This window comes from Lissotriton helveticus, chromosome 2_1 (genome assembly GCF_964261635.1).
Source record: "Lissotriton helveticus chromosome 2_1, aLisHel1.1, whole genome shotgun sequence".
Taxonomy (NCBI): Eukaryota; Metazoa; Chordata; class Amphibia; order Caudata; family Salamandridae; genus Lissotriton; species Lissotriton helveticus.
Window position 1 is genome coordinate 1385480473 of NC_136059.1, and position 23999 is coordinate 1385504471.

Consider the following 23999-nt stretch of genomic DNA (forward strand, 5'->3'; position numbering starts at 1 on the left):
AATTTGCACTGCACCGCTATCCACTTCATTTGACTAAGGGCCTTATTACGAGTTTGGCGGGCCGACCGCCGCAGGAACGCATCCGTACCTGCCAGCAGCCCATTGTACTGACGGTCCAAAGACTGTCGTATTATGAGTTGGCCACGGGGCCGACGATGTGGAGGCAGGGATCTTGCAGCGGTTGTGAGTACTTTTCACAAATATATTAATGCCTGGGTGTGCATTTCGACTGCAGATGTGTCGGATGCACACATATTCATGATGCGGGTGAAAAATTCCATATACCTATTACTGGGGTTATGCTCATATGTGGGCAGTCCTAGCCAAGGGTATATGGTTTGTAAAGGACTCACATGTACATCACCGCAAACAGGGTCTTAATCCTCGGCTTGAAGATGCTGCTGTGAAAGGGGAACCTAGAGAAATGGATTCATGAAGGAATCTACCTGGAAGAAGAATAAGGGAGTGAGTATGCACCTAAAATCCTTAATTACCGCCTCCTTGAAACAGGCGGTCCGACCCCCGCAGTCCGCTTGTGGACAGGTAACTCGTAATACAGAAGGCGATACAGCTCCCCTGTACTGCCCTATGGTGGATGCCTGCCCCTGACCGCAAACCCAGCGGTCGGCAGTCTCGGTGGTCAAGTGTCGGTCTTCGCAAAGCCAAACCGACCTACTCGTAATACAGTAGTCGGACCTCCAAGCCAAATTTTTAATAAGGCCCTAAATCTTTTTAATTGCACGTGGTCATCATTTTCTGCTAAGCTTATCGTTTAATGTTCATATTGATGCTAATGCTCGTGGGCTCTCCCATTAATTGTTTCCTAAAATCAGTGTAAAATTCTTGAACGATTCCGAAGTGACCTAGGAATATTGGATTTTCCCCTAGCTCCTTTAGTACATAAAGTCACTAGGCATATTATCACACGTGTCAAAAATATGCCCGCTGGGTTTAATAATTTAAGTCCTTTTTTCACTTTTTCATATAAATTTTGTGACTAAGATAAGTTAATACCGCTATGTAATGCAGAAAATGGGGCAACGAGTGAGAAACAGTCATTGTACATTTCATTTTCTCTGTCTTTCTGAAAAACACAATAAAAGATTTTTTTTTTTTTAAATCTTCCAATTAATCGTTTGTGCGGCGTTTAGTCCCAAAACGGTCCCAGAAAAGACTGGGTAATGACTAAGCATGAGCGCAAAATCCGCTCCGATCGCGGATTTTGCGGATTTTCGGTAAATCCGCGATCCGCGAACTCTCGCGAATTTACCGAGAATCCGCAATCCGCGATCAGAGCGGATTTTGCGGTCAAAAGTTCAAGCCTAATGCATAATTTACGATGGCGCCGGCAAGCTGCCAGCGCCATCCTCAAATGGTTACTTAATTAGCTTCGACAGGAAGCTCTAACAGATAAGACAAAGCAGGGGCTCGAGCGCCTGCTTTATTTTATCAGTTGGAGCTTCCTGTTGAAGCTAATTAAGTAACTTTTGCAGGATGGCGCTGGCAGCTTGCCGGCGCCATCGTAAATTATTTACATGGTGTCTTCTGGCAGAGTTCATTCTGGCACGACGGTCCTGGCACAAAAAATAAACCTCAACAGGATACACTTGCAGATTTCAATAACGCATGTGCCCTAGTTGAAGCTTAAATTCAGTGACTCATTCATCAGCCCAAAAATAATCGTGAGCGTTGTGGAGGCTGGGCAGGTGTGCCTTGTTCCCAAATATACCATCGGAAATCCGCTATGATGCTGGTCTCTGTGACCTTTTATACACACAAGAGGCATCATCATGTGCGCTCGCATGGAAGCCCCGTCCGTTTGGCCCCGCCCACACACTCGAGGTGTGCACCGTCTTCCCGCCATTTACCCACTATGATGGACATTTCACTCAAGGGACCCCTGCGCACTGCGGCGCGATTGCATACTAACACACACTTGGTCTCTGGAACTAGTTGAAGCGCAAATGCAGTGACTCATTCATCAGCCCAAAAAAAATCGTGAGCGTTGGGAGGCTGGGCAGATGTGCCTTCCTCCCAAATATACCATCGAAAATCCGCTGTGATGCTGACCAGAGGCATTTGCATCTTTGACTTTTACGAGCGCAATTTCCTGTGACCAGGGGCTTCTGTCTCTTAATCTGCTGCTCTGATCGGTCTCTGACCTTTTAGACACACAAGAGGCATGTGCGCTCGCATGGAAGCCCCGTCCGTTTGGCCCCGCCCACACACTCGAGGAAGCCCCGCCCCCAAATCCGCAGATCCGCTAAATCCGCGGATTTTGCGGATCCACGATCCGTGAATCCGCAAATTCGTGAATCGTGGATCCGCAAAATCCGCCCATGCTTAGTAATGACATACTCACACCATAGACCTAGCTAAAATATGTGCACAGCTCATTCTTAAAAAGCTACTTAGCTGCGGCATGGGTTATACACCGATAATCAAATTTTTCTCAGTTTGAAGAAAACAGATTGTTTTGATGTGACTGTACGGTGTGAAACGTTATGGCACATTTTGATATGCTGTCGTTATTCTCTATTTCCTGTCTCTTCTTACAGAACATTCCAATACCAACGTTAAAAGCCTATGCAGAATCAATGAAGAAAAACAGCTATGTCAAAAAATTAAGCTTAGTAGGAACAAGGAGCAATGATCCTGTTGCTTTTGTAAGTCATGTGTGCCTAAATAATCACTTCTAATGTGAAAAGTATGCGTTCATCGGGTGTCCATATTTACTTATAGAAGTAGAAATGTTCATATTTACAGTGATTAAGAAAATTTAATTACTTTGCAAGTGCAGTCACAATTACTCTCCAGGGAGCACCAGTTTTGTGAAACGTGTATAGGGCTCTACGTCACCAGGGTCATTTCTTGGGAATGGGGTTTTATGGTTAAAGCTGTGTGTTGCAGATTTGCTGAGGAGGGAAGGATGTTTATCAATTGGTTCAGTATCAGAAGTCTACACCAAATATTTTATCATATGTAACTGAAGCCCAAACTAATTGGAAATACATTTCACAGATAATTGTGCCCCTTCACAAACTTTATTTATTGTTAATGTAAGTGTGTCTGATGCAACACAATTACCATATTAACACCATCAAATGTGTTAATGGTGGCACAAGTGTATTATTGTTGTCTGACATAGAAACCAGTGTATAAACAGACAACCCAATTCCCTTTCAACCTCTTCATATCCAAAGATAATTCCAACAAATTCTGTGCCAAATGTCGGAGGGTTAACACATTTTAACACTACCATATTTCCAGCCAATGTTTTCATTAGGACAAAAAAAACTTGTGTCACGATTCACAAAGACCCTCCGCAGTTGTGTAGTAGCCTACACACTCGTGGGGCGGAATCTCTGCACTGCAGTGTCTCATCGAGGAGATTCCGCCATGACTGCTTAGGCTCTGTGTGAATTGGGCCCTCGGTGGTGACACCAAGCTGCCGGTTGTGAAGGAGTATTGTGTATTGAGGCGCTCAGCCCAGTGCTGTAACAGGGTCAAACAGAATCATGAGATATGGACGCTATCTGTAAAGCTGGCCAAAACAGAAGAATCCATAGTACCATCATGGCAACACTCCCCACCCCCAAGCACATAGCATGCATGCAAATAAATACACAACACACAAATTTAGTTATGGGAAAAACTGCTGCAGGTTTATTACATACAACGTTATGTAATATGGTGGGTTATCTTACGGGCGATCCAAGGGCAGGCAGCATTTTCGGCACCTGCCCGCCTGATGAGCCAAGCAGCACTGGGGCGAACCCCGTCTGTGCGGATGTATGTCATTACATCGCATATTAATACCACGCATGCCATTACAACGCGGGTATTACTACGCAATGTCTATGGCATCGCATTCCATTACATCGCATACTTTTACCACGAGTATGCCTTTACCACGCATGCCATTACAGCGCAAAGGCATGCGTGGTAAAGCTATACTTGTGGTAAAAGTATGCAAGGTAAGTGACAACCCTACCCCTACACCTACACAACACACTACTACCACCCCTACACTACCCCTAACCCAAAAACACTATCACACTACACTACCCACACTACTCCCACCCCCACACTACCGTAAACCCTAAAACACTACTACGCTACCCACACTACTCCCACCCCTACACTACCCTAAACCCTAAAACACTACTACGCTACCCACACTACTCCCACCCCAACACTACCCTAAACCCTACAACACTACTACGCTACCCACACTACTCCCACCCCTACACTACCCTAAACCCTAAAACACTACTACGCTACCCACAGTACTCCCACCCCTACACTACCCTAAACCCTAAAACACTACTACGCTACCCCCACTACTCTCACCCCTACACTACACTAAACCCTACAACACTACTACGCTACCCACACTACTCCCACCCCTACACTACCCTAAACCCTAAAACACTACTACGCTACCCACACTACTCCCACCCCTACACTATCCCAACCCAAAAACACCACCACACTACTACACTACCCACACTACTCCCACCCCTAGACTACCCTAAACCCTAAAACACTACTACGCTACCCACACTACTCCCACCCCTACACTACCCTAAACCCTAAAACACTACTACACTACCCACACTACTCCCACCCCTACACTACCCTAAAACACCCCTACACTACCCACACTACTCCCACCCCTACACTACCCTAAACCCTAAAATATTACTACGCTACCCACACTACTCCCACCCCACACTACCCCAACCCAAAAACACTACCACACTACTACACTACCCACACTACTCCCACCCCTACACTACCCTAAACCCTAAAACACTACTACGCTACCCACACTACTCCCACCCCTACACTACCCTAAATCCTAGAACACTACTACGCTACCCACACTACTCCCACCCCTACACTACCCAAAAACACTACCACACTACTACGCTACCCACACTACTCCCACCCCTACACTACCCTAAACCCTAAAACACTACTATGGTATCCACACTACTCCCACCCCTACACTACCCTAAACCCTAAAACACTACTACTCTACCCACACTACTCCCATCCCTACACTAACCTAAACCCTAAAACACTACAACGCTACCCACACTACTCCCACCCCTACACTACCCTAATACACTACAATAAACAAACACTACACTACCCTAAAACCTAAATCACTACACTACATAAACATTACACTACCCTCCCTAATACACTACACTAAACAAACACGACAACACCACAACACACACTAAAACACTACATGTAAACTACCCTAAACCCTACGAAAGTAACCCCCACCCCATGCACAAACCCCCTTACCTCTCTCCTCTCCAGCGTCGCCGTCGGATCCTGCTTCCTCCTTCCTGCTTGCTTCACGTCGTTGTGAGGAAACAGCCTGTTTCCTCACAACGACGTGGATAGCCGCCGCCGCCATTACACATTACATCGCATGCGTTGTAAAAGCACATGCGATGTAATGGTATGCGTGGTTTTACCACGCGTTGTAACATCGCAAGCGTTGTAATGCATGCAATGTAAAAGCAACGCGTGCTAAAACCCGCGTTGTAATGGTTGTTCCTTGTCTGTGCTGCCCCTTCTGGTGATCCTCCTCCCAGATCACGTGACACTTCTTACTCACGCCCCTTTCAGGGCGGAGCGTAGCAAGGCAAGCCCCCGGTTGTTCAGGCCCACAACCGCCCGAAGGACAAACGGGGCGCCGACGCGGTTTCCAGGAACCTGCCATGAGGCTCCTGGGCTAGAAAGAACACCACTTGGGTCAGCACATAGCACATCACAGACAGCACTTCAAGAGTGCCATGTTTGAAAAGATGTGGTATTATTTCGAGAATTTCTTGTGCAGCCAGCATTGCGTCAGGATAACAATAATGACAAACAGGCAAAATCAAAAATAGCTACTTCTGTAGACAAATAAGTTAAAAAGAGCTAAACATCCCTTATGGAACTGAAATGAGTTGAGCGAAATCGTAAAGGGAAACTGGTCAGGGCATATGTGCATGTTGTCAGACTGAGCTAATGGGTTGAGAAACCTATTTTGAAAGGCAGAGAAATAGAGCAAAAGGTACCAGGAGAGAAAAGGTTCAATCAGAAGCGAAGTTCGTAGCAGGAAGATAGTTTTTTTTGTTGACAACATTTGATAATTTAAGGGTAGAAGTAGCTCAAATTAAAGTGATGATTTAAAGTGACTTGGCAAAGACACAATTATTGATGCAGTTATTTTTTTCAGTATGAATAATAGGAGTACACACAACAGTGGCGGCTTGTCAGTGCCTCCGCGGGACACCCTCTTTTCCAAACGCATGATGAGTGTCTAGCAGGCTGAGCAGAGGTCAGTTTAACAGACACTCACCATGTCAGGGTCAGGCAGCCAGTCGCTTTACATGCGCTAATGCACAGGCGCCGCGCTTCCTGAGCCAACGTATGCCAGGCACAGGAGTGTGCTCTTATTTACTTGTCACAGGGGTATGAGTATGAGTACATGTGTGCTTCTGAATGGATAGCAGTATGTGCGTACGGAGGATGCATGTGTGTATGTCCACACATGGGTGCTTGCTTCCCATACACCCCCCGCTGGCATCAGTGCGGCCCTCGGGCACACCACAGACCAAACTTTGCGGCCCCTGGGAAATTGTTTGTGAGTACCCCTGGCTAGTGAGAGGTGGGCTCTCTCAGCCACACTTTATGTTTATGAGATGCTTATCTGTCCCACATTTTAAAGCAGTTGGGAAGACATGTTAACAGGTGCACATGTAAACATTTCATTGAGGATTGAAGAAATCTGTTTACTTGTTACGTTTGTGGCATTATGTGTGTGTATTTCTAAAAAATATGACACATCAAATAGCATTAATGATAAAATATAAATTAAATGTTTAGAGTGCACTGCGTCCAGAAATTCAGAGCGCTTGATGCAAGATTCATATAAAACTCATTTTAAATGTGATGAAGTAGAAACATTTTTTTGACTAAATTGTGATAGTGTTTGTCGGTCTATTTACCGGATTTTACAATTCAGAAGCATACCACAATACTGTTAACTAAATGTAAAACGATGCAAGTCGTAATTGGCATGTTTTGAATTTTATTCCAGTTACTTAGTTTCAAAACGTCAATATACTGTTATAATCAGTACACAGTATGTTTTAAACTAAGCAATAAACGACATTGATTCGTTGTAAAGTGAAGAGAGTCAGTAAAGGTATGAAGAGCGGTATGGTCCAAGTAGAGGAGAAATGTATGAAGTCAATGCTGCAAGGAGACTAACTCCATCTACATTTACAAAAAGATAAAATGCAGCAGCACAGTGGCAATCCTGCCGGAGTAAAGAGTTCAAAGAAAACAAGTGGCTCTTATGCAAAGAGTGCTACTTGAACCGCTGCAGTCCACTGTTTTCAGAGAATGGTTTGTACTCCCATTGTGACATGAAAAGTTGTACAAAACTGAATTTGTCAAAGTTCTGAGAGGTCTACCTCTTTCTAAAAGATATAGATGTCTAGATATGTTGACAATGTCATCACTGCATTTTCCTTATGTCATTTAAGGCACTGGCAGACATGCTAAAAGTTAACAGCTCATTGAAAAGCCTGAATGTTGAGTCAAACTTCATCAGCGGGATGGGTGTTCTGGCGTTGATTGAGGCTCTTCAGTACAACACATCGCTGGAAGAACTGAGAATCGACAACCAGGTGAGGTGCAGACTGATACACCGTGCAAAACCGAACCAACACTGTGCTCGCTATCATCTTCAGATTGATAGCCAGCACAAATTAGATATCGAAAACAATCAGTTTTCAATGAACTAACAATCTTCTGGTGAACATACCACAGTCCCATTCAACAAAAAACATCACATATGGAAAATATATAATCTGATGGAGAAGGCTGCACTCACAATGGAGTTTCTGATCCAGTTGCAAAACAATGTATATATTCAGATTGAGAGCATTTATAACAATATTTCTTTTCCCATAGATCTATGCATTATGGCACTGATAGCATATTCTAAGAATGACTAAATTAGTTCACCTACATAGGGCGTACCATCTGCTTAGGTCTTAGTTGTGTGTGATTACATTTGATGCTATGGGTGGCAGAAATATACGCTTCAGTGATATCCGACACTTCCCAATATCATAAACAATTGCCAGTCTACAGTGCACAGTATTGACTTGTGTTGTGGTCGATGGAGAATAGCGCATGATGACAGCTTTCATTATAAATTGTACGGCGCTGGAAGTTTAATCCTTTGATTAAACAAAAGAAATCAATTATACTGGTATACATGATCATTTTGTGGATTATGATCTAGGCATGGGTATAAATCCAGGTGAATGGATTGTCAGATCGAATTGTTGTGCCTTTACTGAGCACATGTTCAAGCCACAATAAAAATGAAAGGAAGCCTTTGGTATTCAATCAATCATTCAATTATACATCAGGTTTATAGAGGGCACAGCTACTCGGAGCGTATCCCGCCGCTTCTAAGTTTGCTGATTATCAGAGTTGACACATAGGGCTAGATGTAGGTAATTCTATTTTACCACTTCTTAAATACCGAATTTTTCCGATTCGGTATTTAAGAAGTGGTAAAATAGAGGGGGGGGGGGGGGTATGTAGGTGTTTCAGAATCGGTAAATACCGAATCTATGAGATTCGGTATTTACCGATTCTGTAAATACCGATTCGGTAATGCCCATTGATTCCTATGGGCCTTGAAGCCCATAGGAATCAATGGGCAATACCGAATCGGTATTTACCGATTCGGTAAATACCGATCTCAGTAAGGATGCAGGGGGTGTCACCGTGACACCCTCTTGCACCCCAAAGACGGGCATGTGTGTCATGTGGCACACAGACATGCCCTAAGGGCATGTCTGTCTGTCACATGGCTAGGTGTGCATGCACACCTGGATTTGGTATTTTACCACCCAATTGGATTGGGTGGTAAAATACCGAATCTGTAAGGCTTTAGGGACTCTGAAGAGTCCCACCTACATCTGGCCGTTACCGAATCGGTAAAAATACCGATTCGGTATTTTACAGAATCGGTAAATTTACCGATTCGGTAAATTTACAGAATCTGTAAAAATGGCCCCCTACATACCAAATACCCATTTACCGGTCACCGGTCGGTAAATGGCCTCCTACATCTGGCCCATAATTACTTAAATGCTTTGTTGAATAACCAGGTCTTAAGAAGTCATTTAAAGGTATGTTAATTCTTCAACTCCTGCAGTTGCAAAGGGGTTGAATTCCATGCAGAGGCAGCAAAGAATGAAAAGGAGGAACCACCCCATTTTTTCCATTTAGTTCTGGGGACCACCGCCAGCAAAGCGTCCGAGGAGCGTAAGGATAGAGTCTGAATATATGGTCTGATCCTGTTCCTCAGATAGCATGGCCCCTTTTGGTGAAAGTCTCTGTGAGTCAGTATGAGCCCTTTAAACAGGACTATCTCCTTTATGGGGTGTCAATGCAGCTCTTTCGAATGCTGCTGGATATGACTCCTTTTTTATATATTCAATACAAGCCGAACTACAGTGTTCTGAACTAACAGCAAATGGTATGCAGGAAGAACCCAGAGCAGGGCATTTGCATAGTCCAATTGGGATGTGACAATTTCAAGGACAATACTTTTCTGATACTGCACATGAGTTTAGAAGACCATGGCAGACGGCCACAACGCTATTGAACTGAACCCCAAATGAGGTCAAGTTTTTTAATTTCACCCCTAGGGGGACCTGACTAGATCAGCATAAGCCATCCTACACCAGGGGAGGAGAACCAAATAACCAAATCTCCGTTTTGCTGGTGTTGCACTGAAGATTGCTCCGGTCCATCTGTCGGAACACAGCTGAAAGGCAAGTCTAGAAATTATTCAAAGCATCGAGAGTGTTCCAATCAAGCTTGAGGATAATTTGAATGTCATTTGTGTACGACACCACCTGCACACCGCAAGAGGTGTCATATATACATTGAATAATGTAGGACTCAATGCCGAGCCATGGGGGACTCCAAACTCAAAAGACTAGGGTTCAGAGGAATGGGGAGCCATCCAAACTGCTTGGCTATGGTCCAGTAAGAATGTGTGCACAAAGGCCAATGCGGAGCCACGGACACCAATATTTCCCAATTGTTGTAATAGAATGGGGTGGGACACAGTGTGAAAACCTGCAGATAGATCGAGGAGCAGCAAAGCAACCTGCTTACCCTGATCTATTGCCAGTTTAATGGTATTCAAAACCTCAGCAAGAGTTGATTTTGTGCTGAAACATGTTCTAAAACCAGATTGGGAAGGGTGTAATAACTACTGTTGTTCCATATATTCAGATATGACGCATTGGTAGTGTGAACACAAACAACCACCTTTAATTGGTTGAGCTTGAGAAGCTGCTGTGATTATATGAATCTGCAATGGGTTGTACACTTCATGTCTTCTTATGTAGCTACAAAAGTAATTGCTTTAAGGGTGACAAAATAGGATATATTCTAGTTAACTTTCTCCAACAAAAATCAATGTAGATTCAGTATATGTCATTGTTTTCCATTGATGATTTTTACGCAAACATTTAAATTGGACAATATGCATTTCGTAATCCCTTTGATGCTTTCATTTACAATATAATGTTTTCTCTATAATAAAAAACACATAAATGCAATCAATCCATAGAGATAAGAAAGGAAAGAAAAAAGGTGTACTAGTAATTAAAGAACATCCCATTTGCTAAAAACTAGTCATAGTGTCCCAATTTATTTGACCCCCAGTATGATCAGAAAAGAGTAAAAAATGGTCTTCTGTGAATATATGTAATTTCAAGATGGTGTATGCCTCGTGCGTGTAGCATCCTAAGACAGAATCAATGGTTTTAAAATGGTGGCCGTCATACGCATATGGCATCCTTGTGCAGGCTTCATTAATTCAAATGGAGTCCACCAAGAATGTCACTAACTCTGTAGTTGTGTGAAAAGCTGGTGAATGTGCTCGATATTAGATATTATACAATAATATGTGATCTAAACAAAATGTACTAAATTTTCAGGTTGCTAAATTACAAACCTATATGTGAGAAACACAATATTAAGAATATATATATATAAGTAAATCATACAATCTGAAAGGGAATGCTATGTAAAAAAATATTTTTTCTATTGTTATTAACAAAAATAATTTTTATACAATACTATTGGACAATTTACCACAAACAATTAACCAGATCACACTGTTTCTGCATACATTTAAAAACATTAATCAATTTATAAACATTTTAATAAAATACATTGATAAAAAAGAAAGAACAAACTGTCGACACAGCGTTTCGGTGTTAAGTTGTTTCATCACCTTCTTCAGGACAATAGTTCTGTTTAAACAATCTTAATGAACAATATCAAAAACTATATTAGAGACAAAATTAAAAACAAGTAACATTCCCTTTTTACAAGATACCATTTTAGCAACTCAGAAACATAACCTTGATAAGCTAATTCATGGTTATTCACAATATCTACTAATTCAGCTAGTTTTTTTTAAATAAACAGCACTGTACATCATCGTGCCACACAGTAAACATGTCCCTTTTGCACAGTTGAAAGTGAACATAATTGCAGCATACCTTTAGTCATAATCCTGAAGCCCCTGAATCATTTTATTAGGCTTTCAGAGGGGATCAACCTCCCAAGTGTCTTCTTAATTAATCTCAAGGACACTGTAGTTGATTCTAAAAAGGGAGCATAATTACACTCGAATCAACACCACTAATCATTCCCTGTTATTATATCCAAAATGGATAAACAAAGTTCTAGATTTTATAAACCCACCTGTACGGTCTGTATTTCTTAATTGCAAAGACATGTACTACTGAATTGTCGTTCTCCTTTACAGTATTGGTAAATAATATGGTACTACAAGAGATATAATAGAACTTTAATGATATGTCCACCCTGCGTGTGATAAAGAACTCAAAATAAAAATACATGAGCCCACCTGTGCAGTATCCTGTCACTTTATCAAGGCGTACTCTTGGAGACTTAATTAGTGTGGCGGCTGTACTGTAACATAAAAACCTCAGCTCAAGAATTTCATATAAGGGTTTTATAAACAAATTACCTTGATCGAGCTATTTACAATCTCTCACCTTGATTGGAGTTTATGAGAATGCAAAACGCAATATGTGTTGTTTTGCAAAGTCCAGGAGGGTATGCTTTTGGATAACTTTTTATCTATGAAAAATAAAACAACTATTACTGTGGAGAACATGTTTAGTTAGTATTCAGTGTGAAAAATACAAAGTTAATTTTGAAGTATACCTCATAATACAAACGTATTAGATTTCCTTCATTTGTTTTGGAACTCTGTTGTCTCCATTGGATCTATTGGATTCTAAAGGGAAATGGAAGAATGAGTGTTAATAAATCCTTTACTTACATCTTTGTATCTCCCCGTTTTAACATTGGATAATGTAGAGGAGTGTACATTCTGCCTCTGCATTCTGCAGTGATTGCAACTTATTCATTTTTAAAATCACTGTCACCCCGGCTGGTTTAATGTTAACCAATTTTTAATTCTTTAATTTCCCTTAATTTATATTCTATTAAAATATAGAGTACGTCTATAAATTATCTAAAGGCTAAACACCCATCCTGCATTTAGCGGGTTACTTACCTTTAAAAGCAGAAATGGATACGACCGTCCGTATCGCTATCCCTCCATCAAGGTTTGATAAAGGGACTTGTTCTGGGCCTCTTTTTAAGCCTCTATGCCTGCGTCGCTAGGTTCCGACGGCATATCATAACTGAATACACCTGTGCTGACCCGCCGCAGTTGCCGCAATTCCATCCCTTGCATGGGTTGAAAACGGAACGGCCATCTTGTAATGTGAGAACACTTAATATTAACGGGGCTTAGCATATCGGTACCCCGTTTTTGAACACCAAGTTGACTGATCTCTTTTTATCTATGACCTGGATTGGACATCCTAATGTTACAAAACCATTAAAAAAATGCAAAGTTTCGCCCGAAGTATAGCTGCGTTTATTATAAAAAACCGTGGCGGCCATCTTATAGAGGGAAACAATATGTTTTCACATGACACCGTGAGTTCGTAACTAATTATATATAATCATGATATGTTCTCTGAACTTAATCTCATATTAGCCCTCAAATATTCCAATTATCAGGCATACCCAATAGTGTACGTGTCGAAGGTCCGCTAGTTCGTATTTCTAACATTTTTACAAACAGTATGCCAACCATCCTGAAGAAATATAAACCTCCTAAGGGGTTCACTGATACACCTGGTCCTTTTAACCAACAAAGAAGAGATTGGCACAGAAGCTGTAATATAAAAATAATGCATTTATTAACCTCAGATGAGGGAGACTGCGTCATACGGTTCCCTCTAGCCACTGTAGGAGGCATTCTAAGAAGTACAGAGAACAGGGGCCTTATATATGCATAGATTACATTAGTCAGCATAAAACCAAGAGGAGGTCCTGGCACATACCAGCAACCAAATTGACTAATATGGGTATACAAAATGTGCTTGCTCAACAAAGTGGGAGGAGAGACATTTCTCCTTACATCAGCAAGAACAGCCTGACAGTAATATCCTAAGAACAGGTGTTTTCTATCAGCTAGGCCTTTCTGAGCATTTGCAAGGCTCTGGAAGAGGGAGAAAGCACATAGCAAGCACATGGCTAACTAAGATGGTTGCCAAGTACAACATGGCTTTCAGCTCATGCTAACAGCAATTCTTGCAATCTTTAACAGATAGTCCTTTTAGCATGAGCTAAAGACATTCCTATGATCTAGTAGGAACATAGAACATATTTTGCACATTTATTTTAATAAATTCATCAATATCCTAATCAATTGCTAGGTGGGCATTTTTCATTCTAAACATTTCATTAAGCGGGTATATATAAGGTATAAGCAGGAGTACAAAGGGAACAAAGCATTGGGTCATAAGAGAGTAATGACTATTATCGAGATCGATTCAATAGTATTTAGTTTAGAAATGAGCCAGTCTAGCGTGGCACCTTTTGAGTGAATGGGCTTATAGACAGCTTGGATCAGGGAGTGGTCAGCAAGGAAGGTTTTAAGAGTGTTGACCTGCTTGTACAGTGTGTTCTCCCAGTGGAGATTGAAATCACCAAGGAATATGTTATTCGAGTGAGGGGAAGAGTTTGCCGTGATGATTTCCATAAGTTGATCTGTGAAAATTATGTTTTGTCCTGGAGGATGGTAGAATACATGTAATTTAAGAGAGTGGTTACTTGGTGAGTTCACAGAGATCCCAAGGTATTTACAAGAGTTCAGGGGTTCCAAGTGAAATTTTGAGATGGTGAGGTCAGATCGATGTATGCAGACTAAGCCTCCGCCTATTTTGTGGGTTCTGTCTAATCCAATGATGTTGAAGTCTGGGGACCAGAAGGTCAAGGCATGGTGAAGATGATTCCTTGAGCCATGTTTCAGTGAGGATAACTATGTCCATGCTAAGGATGAGGTCGACAATGTCAGAGGCGTGTTTAGGGGCTGAGCGGCAGAGTAGTAGAAGGCAAGAAATCTTGTTTGAGGGCTTCATTAGACTAGGCTCCTGGTAATCTTGGTTTGGGGTTATAGAGTGAAGATTATTCCAGTTTATTCCTCTATGGATTGGATGTGATGTTCTGCAAGGGTTAATGGAGACTGGGCGAAACGCGTATTCCTCATTGTCTAAGACATGGTCTGGAGGAGATTCGTACAGCCGTAATAGCGTTTGTATTTCCTGGTCTGCAATGGATTTGGAGAGATTGCGTGTGCGCAAGTATCGATTGTCATGGGGCAGGGGGATAGTTTTTGTCACGTTGTCGACTGTCTTTAGCGAGTTTTGAAGATACTTAAGTTTAGTAAGAGGTTTTTCAGCAAGTTGTAAGATGGTTTTGATTTCTAGGATAACGTTTTGAAGGTTTCTAGTGGTGCAGTATGAGGTCTTGAGACAGTCTTTTTCCATCTGTTGATGTTGTGGGGAAGACAGGATAAAGGGTGTAGAGGGAGTAGAATTAATGTTGGTTCTCATGGTAGTTCTAGTTGAGGTTGGTAGTGCAGTGTGTACTAACGAGGGCGAATTGTTAATTATTCTTTCACTGGATCTGAGTGCACGAGGGGGCGGTTTTCTTCAGGAGAGGGAAGGGTGGTGGGGGTAGTAGTAGTACGGTCCCGAGAAGCGTTGCAAGAAAATGATGAGGATATCGGAGTATAGCATGCTAAGGAGAGAGAGTTGTTACCTCGTTCATTGGTTCTAGGTGAGGGATGTGGTCGATTTTCTTCCAGAGAAGAATGGGCAGTAAGGGTAGTAGTAGGGTCCCTAGACGTGCTGCGTGATGTTGAAGATGTTGAGGGTGTCAGTGCAGTACAAGATAGGGAGATGGAGTTGTTGCTTCTATCACCAGTTCTGAGTAATAGGGGTCGATGTTCTTCCAGAGAGGGTAGTGTTAAGGTCCCGAGAAGTGCAGCTTGCGGTATATGGAGGGGTCCTTGCAGTGCGTGGAAAGGAGGGAGAGTTGTGTTGCTTCTTTCCTCGGATCTATGTGAAGGAAGGGGTGGAAGAGAAGTGCAGCGTGAGGTAGCAGAGGGTGTCAATGCAATGTGTGCTGAGGTGGTGTGAAGTAACACCGGAAGATGTAAAGCAACACCGGAGTCTTGATAGAAGTTCAAACGTAGGTTTATTGTGGTAAAGAAATTTACACCCACAACTAGAGCCGTCCACTCGTGAAGAAGCCAACGTCCAGAATGACGTTCAGAGGAATCTTCACGACTGAAGGGCAGAACTCTAGAACATGAGACATAGAACGAGTCTCGAGGATGCAACCACGAGACTCGAGGTATAAAGAAAATAAATATGCATTTATTATTATATAACATCTTCCCTTCTTTGAAGGGTAACAAACGAAACAGAAAATTGCAAACACAAATTTACTCCAAAACGTAGTCTCTCAATCTACAGGACAATTGCTTTAAACGAGAAGCTCTCTTGATTGCCACTTCGGGAGACTCTTCCAAAGCTGTATCTGTAGGTAATGACAAATGGTCAGAGACAGTAGATTGTGATACCGTAGATGTTTCTAAAACTGGAATAGAAGAGGGTTGCTCATAAGCTAAATCAAACCAATCACAATGTTCTGACTCTGAAGTGGCATGTTCTGTGATAACATGGGCCTGAAGTGGGGATATTTTAACAAGAACCCGCTTGTTCCACCATCCTTTGTTATCAAGAAGAGCTGAACCTGTTCTACTGCACTGCATCCCATGGTACACTTCCTACTTCACTGCACGAGCTGGCGGACGCTCCTCTCACAACACTGTTTTACGCCACCGGGCCTCCGGGATCCCGGTTTTTAAGGCTGTGTTTATCCGACTATAATTTTCCTACTGATTACTATGACGCTGCCGGCCTCCGGGTTGTAGGCTTGTGAAGCAGTGTATTGAAGGCAAGATACAATAAAGCATTTTTTTCAAAATTGATCCAGCACACAAAATGATATAGTAAGAATCTATATAATCACAATTTTAGTTTATAAGTCAAAAGAATGCAAAATCAATTCAGTAGCAGAGTCTTGAGAAGCTTTTCGGGAGTTCAATCTTTATTTGATTCTTCACACGTGTAGCCAACGCGTTTCGTCCTCCACGGACTTCTTCAGGGCTTCTCTTTGGTAAATGGCAATTCCTTCAATGTCATCAAGTACAGAAACTTGGGTCAGATAGCCCAATATAACACGGATTTGAAATAGTGGATCAAGCCGGCTCAGTCGCGTGGCGTCTTCTCTTGTGGTTTATACAATAAAGCAGTTTGAACCACAAAAAAAAAAATGAAGAGCTGAACCTTTACTAACTTGTGTAACCAAATTTGGAGAAGATAACTTGGATTTCCCTTTCATAACTCTTTTAGGATTTTTAATGAGCACCCAATCCCCTTTTTGCAAAGGCTGATCAAAGGAATGTTTGCCTTCGTCAAAACGTGATTTCATATAATGTTGTTTAGCCTTCACATGTTCCTGAATAGAGTAAGAGTTAACAGACAAATGACAATTCCCATGTAACCACTAGGGTTGAGAAGTGAATGTACTTTCCTTTTCCTAAGCAAAGTAAATGGTGCAACACTAGTTGTGGAGTGTGGAGTGGTATTGTACGCCCACACTTTGTCATGAACAAAAGACAAAGGGTCTAGCCTGGAGGAGATTGCAGTTTGTATACCCTCCTTGATTATACGATTACTCCTCTCAACTAATCCATTCAAAGAGGGTGAATACAATGCATAACACTCAGAAGAGTAGACCAGGTCTGGGGGGTGGTGTGTATCTAAACAGATGACCGTGAGACCAATGGATGTAAGGCTGGGCAACTGAGTCGCAGAGGTTTGTGTAAATCCCATCAGACCACCCAATTGGTGGATTTTCATCATATGGGGGTTGGTAAATACTCAAAACCTCTCCTGACCAAGTAGTGCCAGGATAACATCACAACTCTATGTGTGTTGTTCCTCGACAGAAAAATGTGAATCAGGTACAGTGCTCAAATAATCGTGAAAAATAAATAAAATTGACTACTAAGATTTAGAAAGATCTTTCCAAATGTAAATCTAAGTGTCAAGAGTTTAAAAACATGCCCGGTAGTTAATATTGGATACTACCTTGTGGCGCTAAACTGGTGGAAGAGAATCAAGGCTTCTTCCCATCTTTGTGTGGGTGACGACCTCACCTCACCCGGCAGCCGCTCGGGAGAATGAGGCCCCGCTCTCTCCGTCGGTGCCCCTCATGTTGGCCTTCCGCTCGGCCAACATGAGGGGCACCGACGGAGAGAGCGGGGCCTCATTCTCCCGAGCGGTTGCCGGGTGAGGTGAGGTCGTCACCCACACAAAGATGGGAAGAAGCCTTGATTCTCTTCCACCAGTGAACGTTGGAGCGCAAGGTTCCTGGTAGATATGTGACGTCTTCCAAGTAAATAAAAAAAAAATTCTGTTCCTCACATCACAATTACTCCCTTTTGCAGTAGCGTTTCCACACAATAGGTCCTGAAGAAAGCCGGGGTAGTTCCCCAGACGGCTGAAACATGTCGACCACCATGTTTAGCGCCACAAGGTAGTATCCAATATTAACTACCGGGCGTGTTTTTAAACTCTTGACACTTAGATTTACATTTGGAAAGATCTTTCTAAATCTTAGTAGTCAATTTTATTTATTTTTCACGATTATTTGAGCACTGTACCTGATTCACATTTTTCTGTCGAGGAACAACACACATAGAGTTGTGATGTTATCCTGGCACTACTTGGTCAGGAGAGGTTTTGAGTATTTACCAACCCCCATATGATGAAAATCCACCAATTGGGTGGTCTGATGGGATTTACACAAACCTCTGCGACTCAGTTGCCCAGCCTTACATCCATTGGTCTCACGGTCATCTGTTTAGATACACACCACCCCCCAGACCTGGTCTACTCTTCTGAGTGTTATGTATTATGAATATGGGGTGTGAGTAGACAGGTCGTTAAATGTTCCCCTTGACCCTCCACACCTTTTGTTTGGTGAATACAATGCAACCTTGTAATGAGAAATGTCATGTTTTTTAAGAAAAGAGCACATTTTTGGGGAAACAAAGTGTGTCCCATTGTCGGTGACAATGGTTTTGGGAAAACCTTCAACATCAAACACAGATTGTAAACATTTTACAGCATTTTCAGTTGATGCAGAATTGCAAAAAGAGTAATACAACCATTTGGTATAGTAATCAACTAAAACAATCAGATACTTGTTCTCAATTGGTAAAACATCATAAGGGCCAGAAAAATCCAAACCCACTTTGTCCCATGGACCTGCCGTAAGAGGTACAGGACATAAAGGAGTGGAAAGTGTTTTCCAATGTTTGTCAGAGAGGAGACATTGAGTACAATTATCGATCATTCTCCTAATATATGAATCCATGGAGGGCCACCAGTAAAATTGTTTGATGCGTTGACAACTTTTTACAATGCCAAGGTGTCCTTGATGAGCAGAAAAAATGATAAGATCTCGCAAAGACTCAGGTGGAACAAATAAATCATTACGCATAATCATGTTGTTAACTAAAGAAAGTTCATCTGACACATTTGCAAAAGCTTTTAAGTCAGAAGACAGAGTTCTACACTCAGGCCATTTGTTAACAATAAATTCTTTGACCTTTGAGAGTGTTACATCACTTTTATAGGCTGTATTCCATTGAACCTCAGAAATGGGTTGACATTCAGCAATGGCATCAATTGTAGCGACAACGCACTCAATGTCATCATCAACAACAGAATTATCATTTAAAGACATTCTTGAGAGGCAATCTGCCCTGAAATTCTTGTCCCCAGACATATGTTTAATGACGAAATGAAATTCATGAAGTTTTGAAAGAAGACGAACAAGTCTAGCAGAAGCCCTGTTGGAAGTACTGTCAGAAAGCATGTGCATAAGAGGCTTGTGATCAGTGTAAATCTCAAACTCACGACCCCAAATGTAAGATTTACATTTTTGTATGGCCCAAACACAAGCCAAGGCTTCTCTTTCGATTGTACTGTATCTAGTTTCGGCTGACAGAAGTGTTCTGGATGCAAAGGCAACCGTTTGTTCTTTGCCTTCCACCCATTGTCCCAAAACGGCACCCAAACCAGTGAGACTAGCATCAACGGTGATAAAACACTTCGAACCATCCGTAAAAGGATGCAAAGCTGGTGAATCCTCAATAATCTTTTTAACTTGCTCAAAAACTTTTTGCAAATCTTCTGACCAGGAGAACTTCACTCCCTTTCTTAAGAGCGCTCTCAACGGCTCAACAATCTGAGCATAGCCATGCAAAAACCCGGCGTAATATTCTGCTAAACCCAGGAATGAGCGAAGGGCATCTCTATCTTTGGGAGGTATAGCATCTCTGATTGCTTTTATTAATGAGAACTTAGGTTTGATGCCATTGGGTGAAAGTGAATGGCCCAAATAATCCAATTCTTGAACACCTAGGGGCCGATTAGGATGGCGGACGGACTTGCGTCCGTCCGCCACCCCTGAGTAGGAGGGACCGTCCGCATGGGCAGCGGCGGTCCCTCCATGGCAATTAGGATGTGACCGCCACCCTGGCGGTCACATCCTGTATGTTTTACATTGCGGCGGGTGCTGCTTGAAGCAGCACCCGCCGCAATGTAAAAAACGAAAGCTGTGCATTTGCGTGCACAAAGCGGCAGGCACCGCGCGGTGCCTGCCGCTTCGTGCACGCAAAGGCAGGGGGGTACCATAGGTACCCCCCATGTGCAACCCCCACGCAACCTTCACCCAGGGGGCCCGCAACGGGCCCCCAAAGTGAATGTCCGTATGCTTTTCCACGGCGGCAAAGCCGCCGCGGAAAAGCATTACTTTCCCTACATCCTAATATGGCTGGCGGTGTCTGATAGACACCGCCAGCCATGTTAGTGCTTTTCCGCCGTGGTCGCCTTCCGACCGCGGCGGAAAAGCGGCGGACAGATTGTGAGACCCACCAGCCATCCTAATTTGGCGGTGGGTCTTTCAGGCCTCCTCGGCGGATTTCCCGCATACTCCGGGCCGGCGGTGGCTTCCGCCGGCCCAGAGTATGTGGAAAATCCGCCATCATAATGACCCCCCAAATTTGCATTTGTCATGCCTGACAGTCATACCAGCTTTTTCTAAAACCTGTAAAACAGTGTTAAGAGTGTGATTATGTTGAACAATGTCATTGGCATAAATTAAAATATCGTCCTGATAGGCCTGCACCCCAGGAACATTTTGCAATAAGTTGTCCATCAGTTTTTGAAAAATGCTAGCTGCCGAAGCCAAACCAAATGGGAGCCTAAGGTACTTGAAAGCGCCAAACGGCGTAATAAAAGTTGTTAATTCTTGAGATTTGAGAGATAAAGGAATTTGGTGATAGGCAGACCTAAGGTCTAGGAGGGAGAAAAATTTAGCCCCACCCAGATTAGCCAGTAGATCATGAATTTTAGGTAGCGGATGGCAATCCACAATTATATTATTATTCAATGAGCGTAAATCAGCACACAATCTCACCTCCCCAGATTTTTTGGGAACTAAAACTATGGGGGAGACCCATTCAGATGAATCACAAGGTGCAATGATTCCCTCATCACATAAGTTTTTTTAAACCTTCTTCAATTCATCTCTTGCACTCAATGGAAGAGACCGAACCTCGTGGATAACAGGTTGAGCATTGGGTTTAAGCCGAATTTCATGCTTGAAACCCAGAACTGTACCAACTTTATCCTTAAAGAGGTTTGGAAAAGAATTAAATAAGTTATCCATTTTGTGATTTGGAAAAGACAAATCTGAAATATTGAAGTTTCCTGAATCATGACTAGTGTAGTAATCATGCGGAATGTCACCTAAAGCAATAGGTTGATCAGAACCAGGTCTAAGAATTAAACCCATTCTGGCTTGATCAAACCAACCTAAAATATCTCTGCCCTTAAGAGCAACATAAACTTTCGTGAAGGTGCATCTACCAAGACATGCAATGTTAGAATAAAAGAAACCTAGCATGTCGATGTCTTTCTCGCCGAATGCTTTAGGATCGACATCAGATTTGCAAAGGACAACTTTTTTACCCCAATTCGCATAAAATGTGAGATCTGATAAAATGGTGATAGGTGAACCAGAATCAGCTTTGACTTTAAGTGGAACTGTACCAACCACTAACTCACACCAAGGACCCTTAATCCTGGAAAAATCAACAGAATCACAATCAATAGACAACATGACATCATTAAGTCTGGTTGAGCAAGATTCTAAATTTTCATTAAATTCAATATTATTGACTCTAGTAAATTTTTTGCGACCCCTGCAAACAGATGGAAAGTGTCCAATTTTCTTGCATGAAGAACACTTTTTCCCAGATGCAGGACAAGTAGGAGAATTACCGAGATGACTCCTTGATCCACATCTATAGCAAATGACAGATCTCTTGTTTTGTTGCCTGAAAGAATTATTAACACGGTCAATGGAACCAGAAGTGGAGGCTTGATCAATCATATGGATACAAGGTTGGGAAATGCTTTCTTGCAAAATTTTAGACGAATTAGTTGCACGTTCAATCCCTTTGGCGATATCTATTGTTTCAGACAAAGAGGGATTTTTACAACTCAACAAATGTTCCTAAATATTTTTAGAAAAAGAAGCAAAAATAAACTGATCTCTAATAGAAGCGTCTGTACTTGCACCAAAATCACAGGTAGAAGCAAGGATTCTGAGTAGAGCAATATAGTCTTCCACGCTCTCATCTATACTTTGTTTGCGTTTAAAGAAATTGTGACGTTACAAAACAATACTGGGTTCATCGTCATATTGCTTGTTAAGTCGTGCAATAGCTTCTTGATGGACATTCCAATTGTCACCAGAATCACCAGAAGGAGAAGGGATAAGAGGAAGATTCTCAAAAACTTGTTGGGCCGCAACCCCTAGGCAACCATAAAGAATAGCAACCTTGCGAGGAGGATCATATTTAGTGGCGTCAATGGCCACCAAATAGTTCTCAAAACCTTTGAGCCAGTTGCGCCAAATGAGCGGAGGTTTGCCCGGAGTTTGCAAAAATGGAGCTGGCGTCTGAAACTGCTGAGAAGAAGCCATGGTAAATACATCTTAAAAAGAAAAATAGTGCCAGAGAAAACTTCTTCAAAAACGTTTGATGTAATAGTGTGTAAAACACTGTAATATGAGATGCAGCGTAGACAAATAAAAATAAACTTTAGAGTAACGCTGAAAACTGACACAGACACTGTAAATGTTGAAAATGAATTGGCATGCAGATTTGTGAATAGGCGTGCCTAAGGTTGTGATGAAAAAGTGTGCATATCACTGAAAATAGCAAGAATGATAAATAGAGTGTGCCTATCGCTGAAGAAAAGTGATTGAAAAGTGACAGGCAAGTAATAAATAAAGCGTGACTATCGCTGAAGAAAAGCTTTGCATTTATAAATGCTTTGTTGTGACGTAGGTAAACATGGTAGGCAGTAAAGCGTGCCTATCGCTGAAGAAAAGCCTTGCATTTATAAGTGCTTTGCTGTGAAATAGATAAACATGGTAGGCAGTAAAGCGTGCTTATCGCTGAAGAAAAGCCTTGCATTTATAAGTGCTTTGCTGTGAAATAGATAAACATGGTAGGCAGTAAAGCGTGCCTATCGCTGAATGATCGTGAACGAAGGCTTGAAAATGGCAGACCGATGCTGTTATGACAGGGTTACAGTTGTGCGTAACTCTTGCCAGGCGGTGGCCTTGAATTGCTTGCACTGTGACGTAGCTGTTGCGCGAGAAGGAAGCTGTTGCGCATGTGCACAGTGGAGTGCAAGGGAAAGTCAAACTGTCACAACATCCGCTTAACAAAACTTCATGAAATGCAACCTGAGGGCGAAATCAAAGGTGGAAAGATGAGCGAAGGCAGGACGAGTGAAGACGAAGGACGGCAGTGTGCTGGTAAGATCTTTAGGTCTGGCCGATTTTCTCAAACTGCTTGTCTTTCTGGCGGTGGGTGCAGGGAAGTTCCCGATCGTCGCCAAGATGTAAAGTAACACCGGAAGTTGTAAAGCAACACCGGAGTCTTGATAGAAGTTCAAACGTAGGTTTATTGTGGTAAAGAAATTTACACCCACAACCCGAGCCGTCCAGTCGTGAAGAAGTCAACGTCCAGAATGACGTTCGGAGGAATGTTCACGACTGAAGGGCAGAACTCTAGAACATGAGACATAGAACGAGTCTCGTGGATGCAACCGCAAGACTCGAGGTATAAAGAAAAGAAATATGCATTTATTATTATATAACAGGCGGAGAGTTGGTGGTGTCTCTATCCTCATGCCTGGGTAAAGAGGGTGGTCTCAGAACTTCAGTAGAGGAAGGGGTGGTGTGGGTAGTAAGTACCTGAGAGGGAGTGAGTGTGCTGAGGGTGTGGGTTTTTAGGGTGGAGAAGTATGTGTCGAAAA

The 23999-nt window shown here is 42.4% G+C and overlaps 1 protein-coding gene across 3 annotated transcripts in view; it reads left to right on the top strand.

Annotated features, from left to right (window-relative positions):
* TMOD1 (tropomodulin 1) overlaps positions 1-23999 on the top strand; it is a 696901-nt gene that overhangs the window by 588595 nt on the left and 84307 nt on the right. For all 3 annotated transcript variants that reach the window (XM_078676321.1, XM_078676322.1, XM_078676320.1), the window contains exons 7-8: positions 2559-2666; positions 7563-7706. In XM_078676321.1, coding sequence (XP_078532447.1) covers positions 2559-2666; positions 7563-7706 — 252 coding nt within the window. The remainder of the gene's footprint in view (positions 1-2558; positions 2667-7562; positions 7707-23999) is intronic.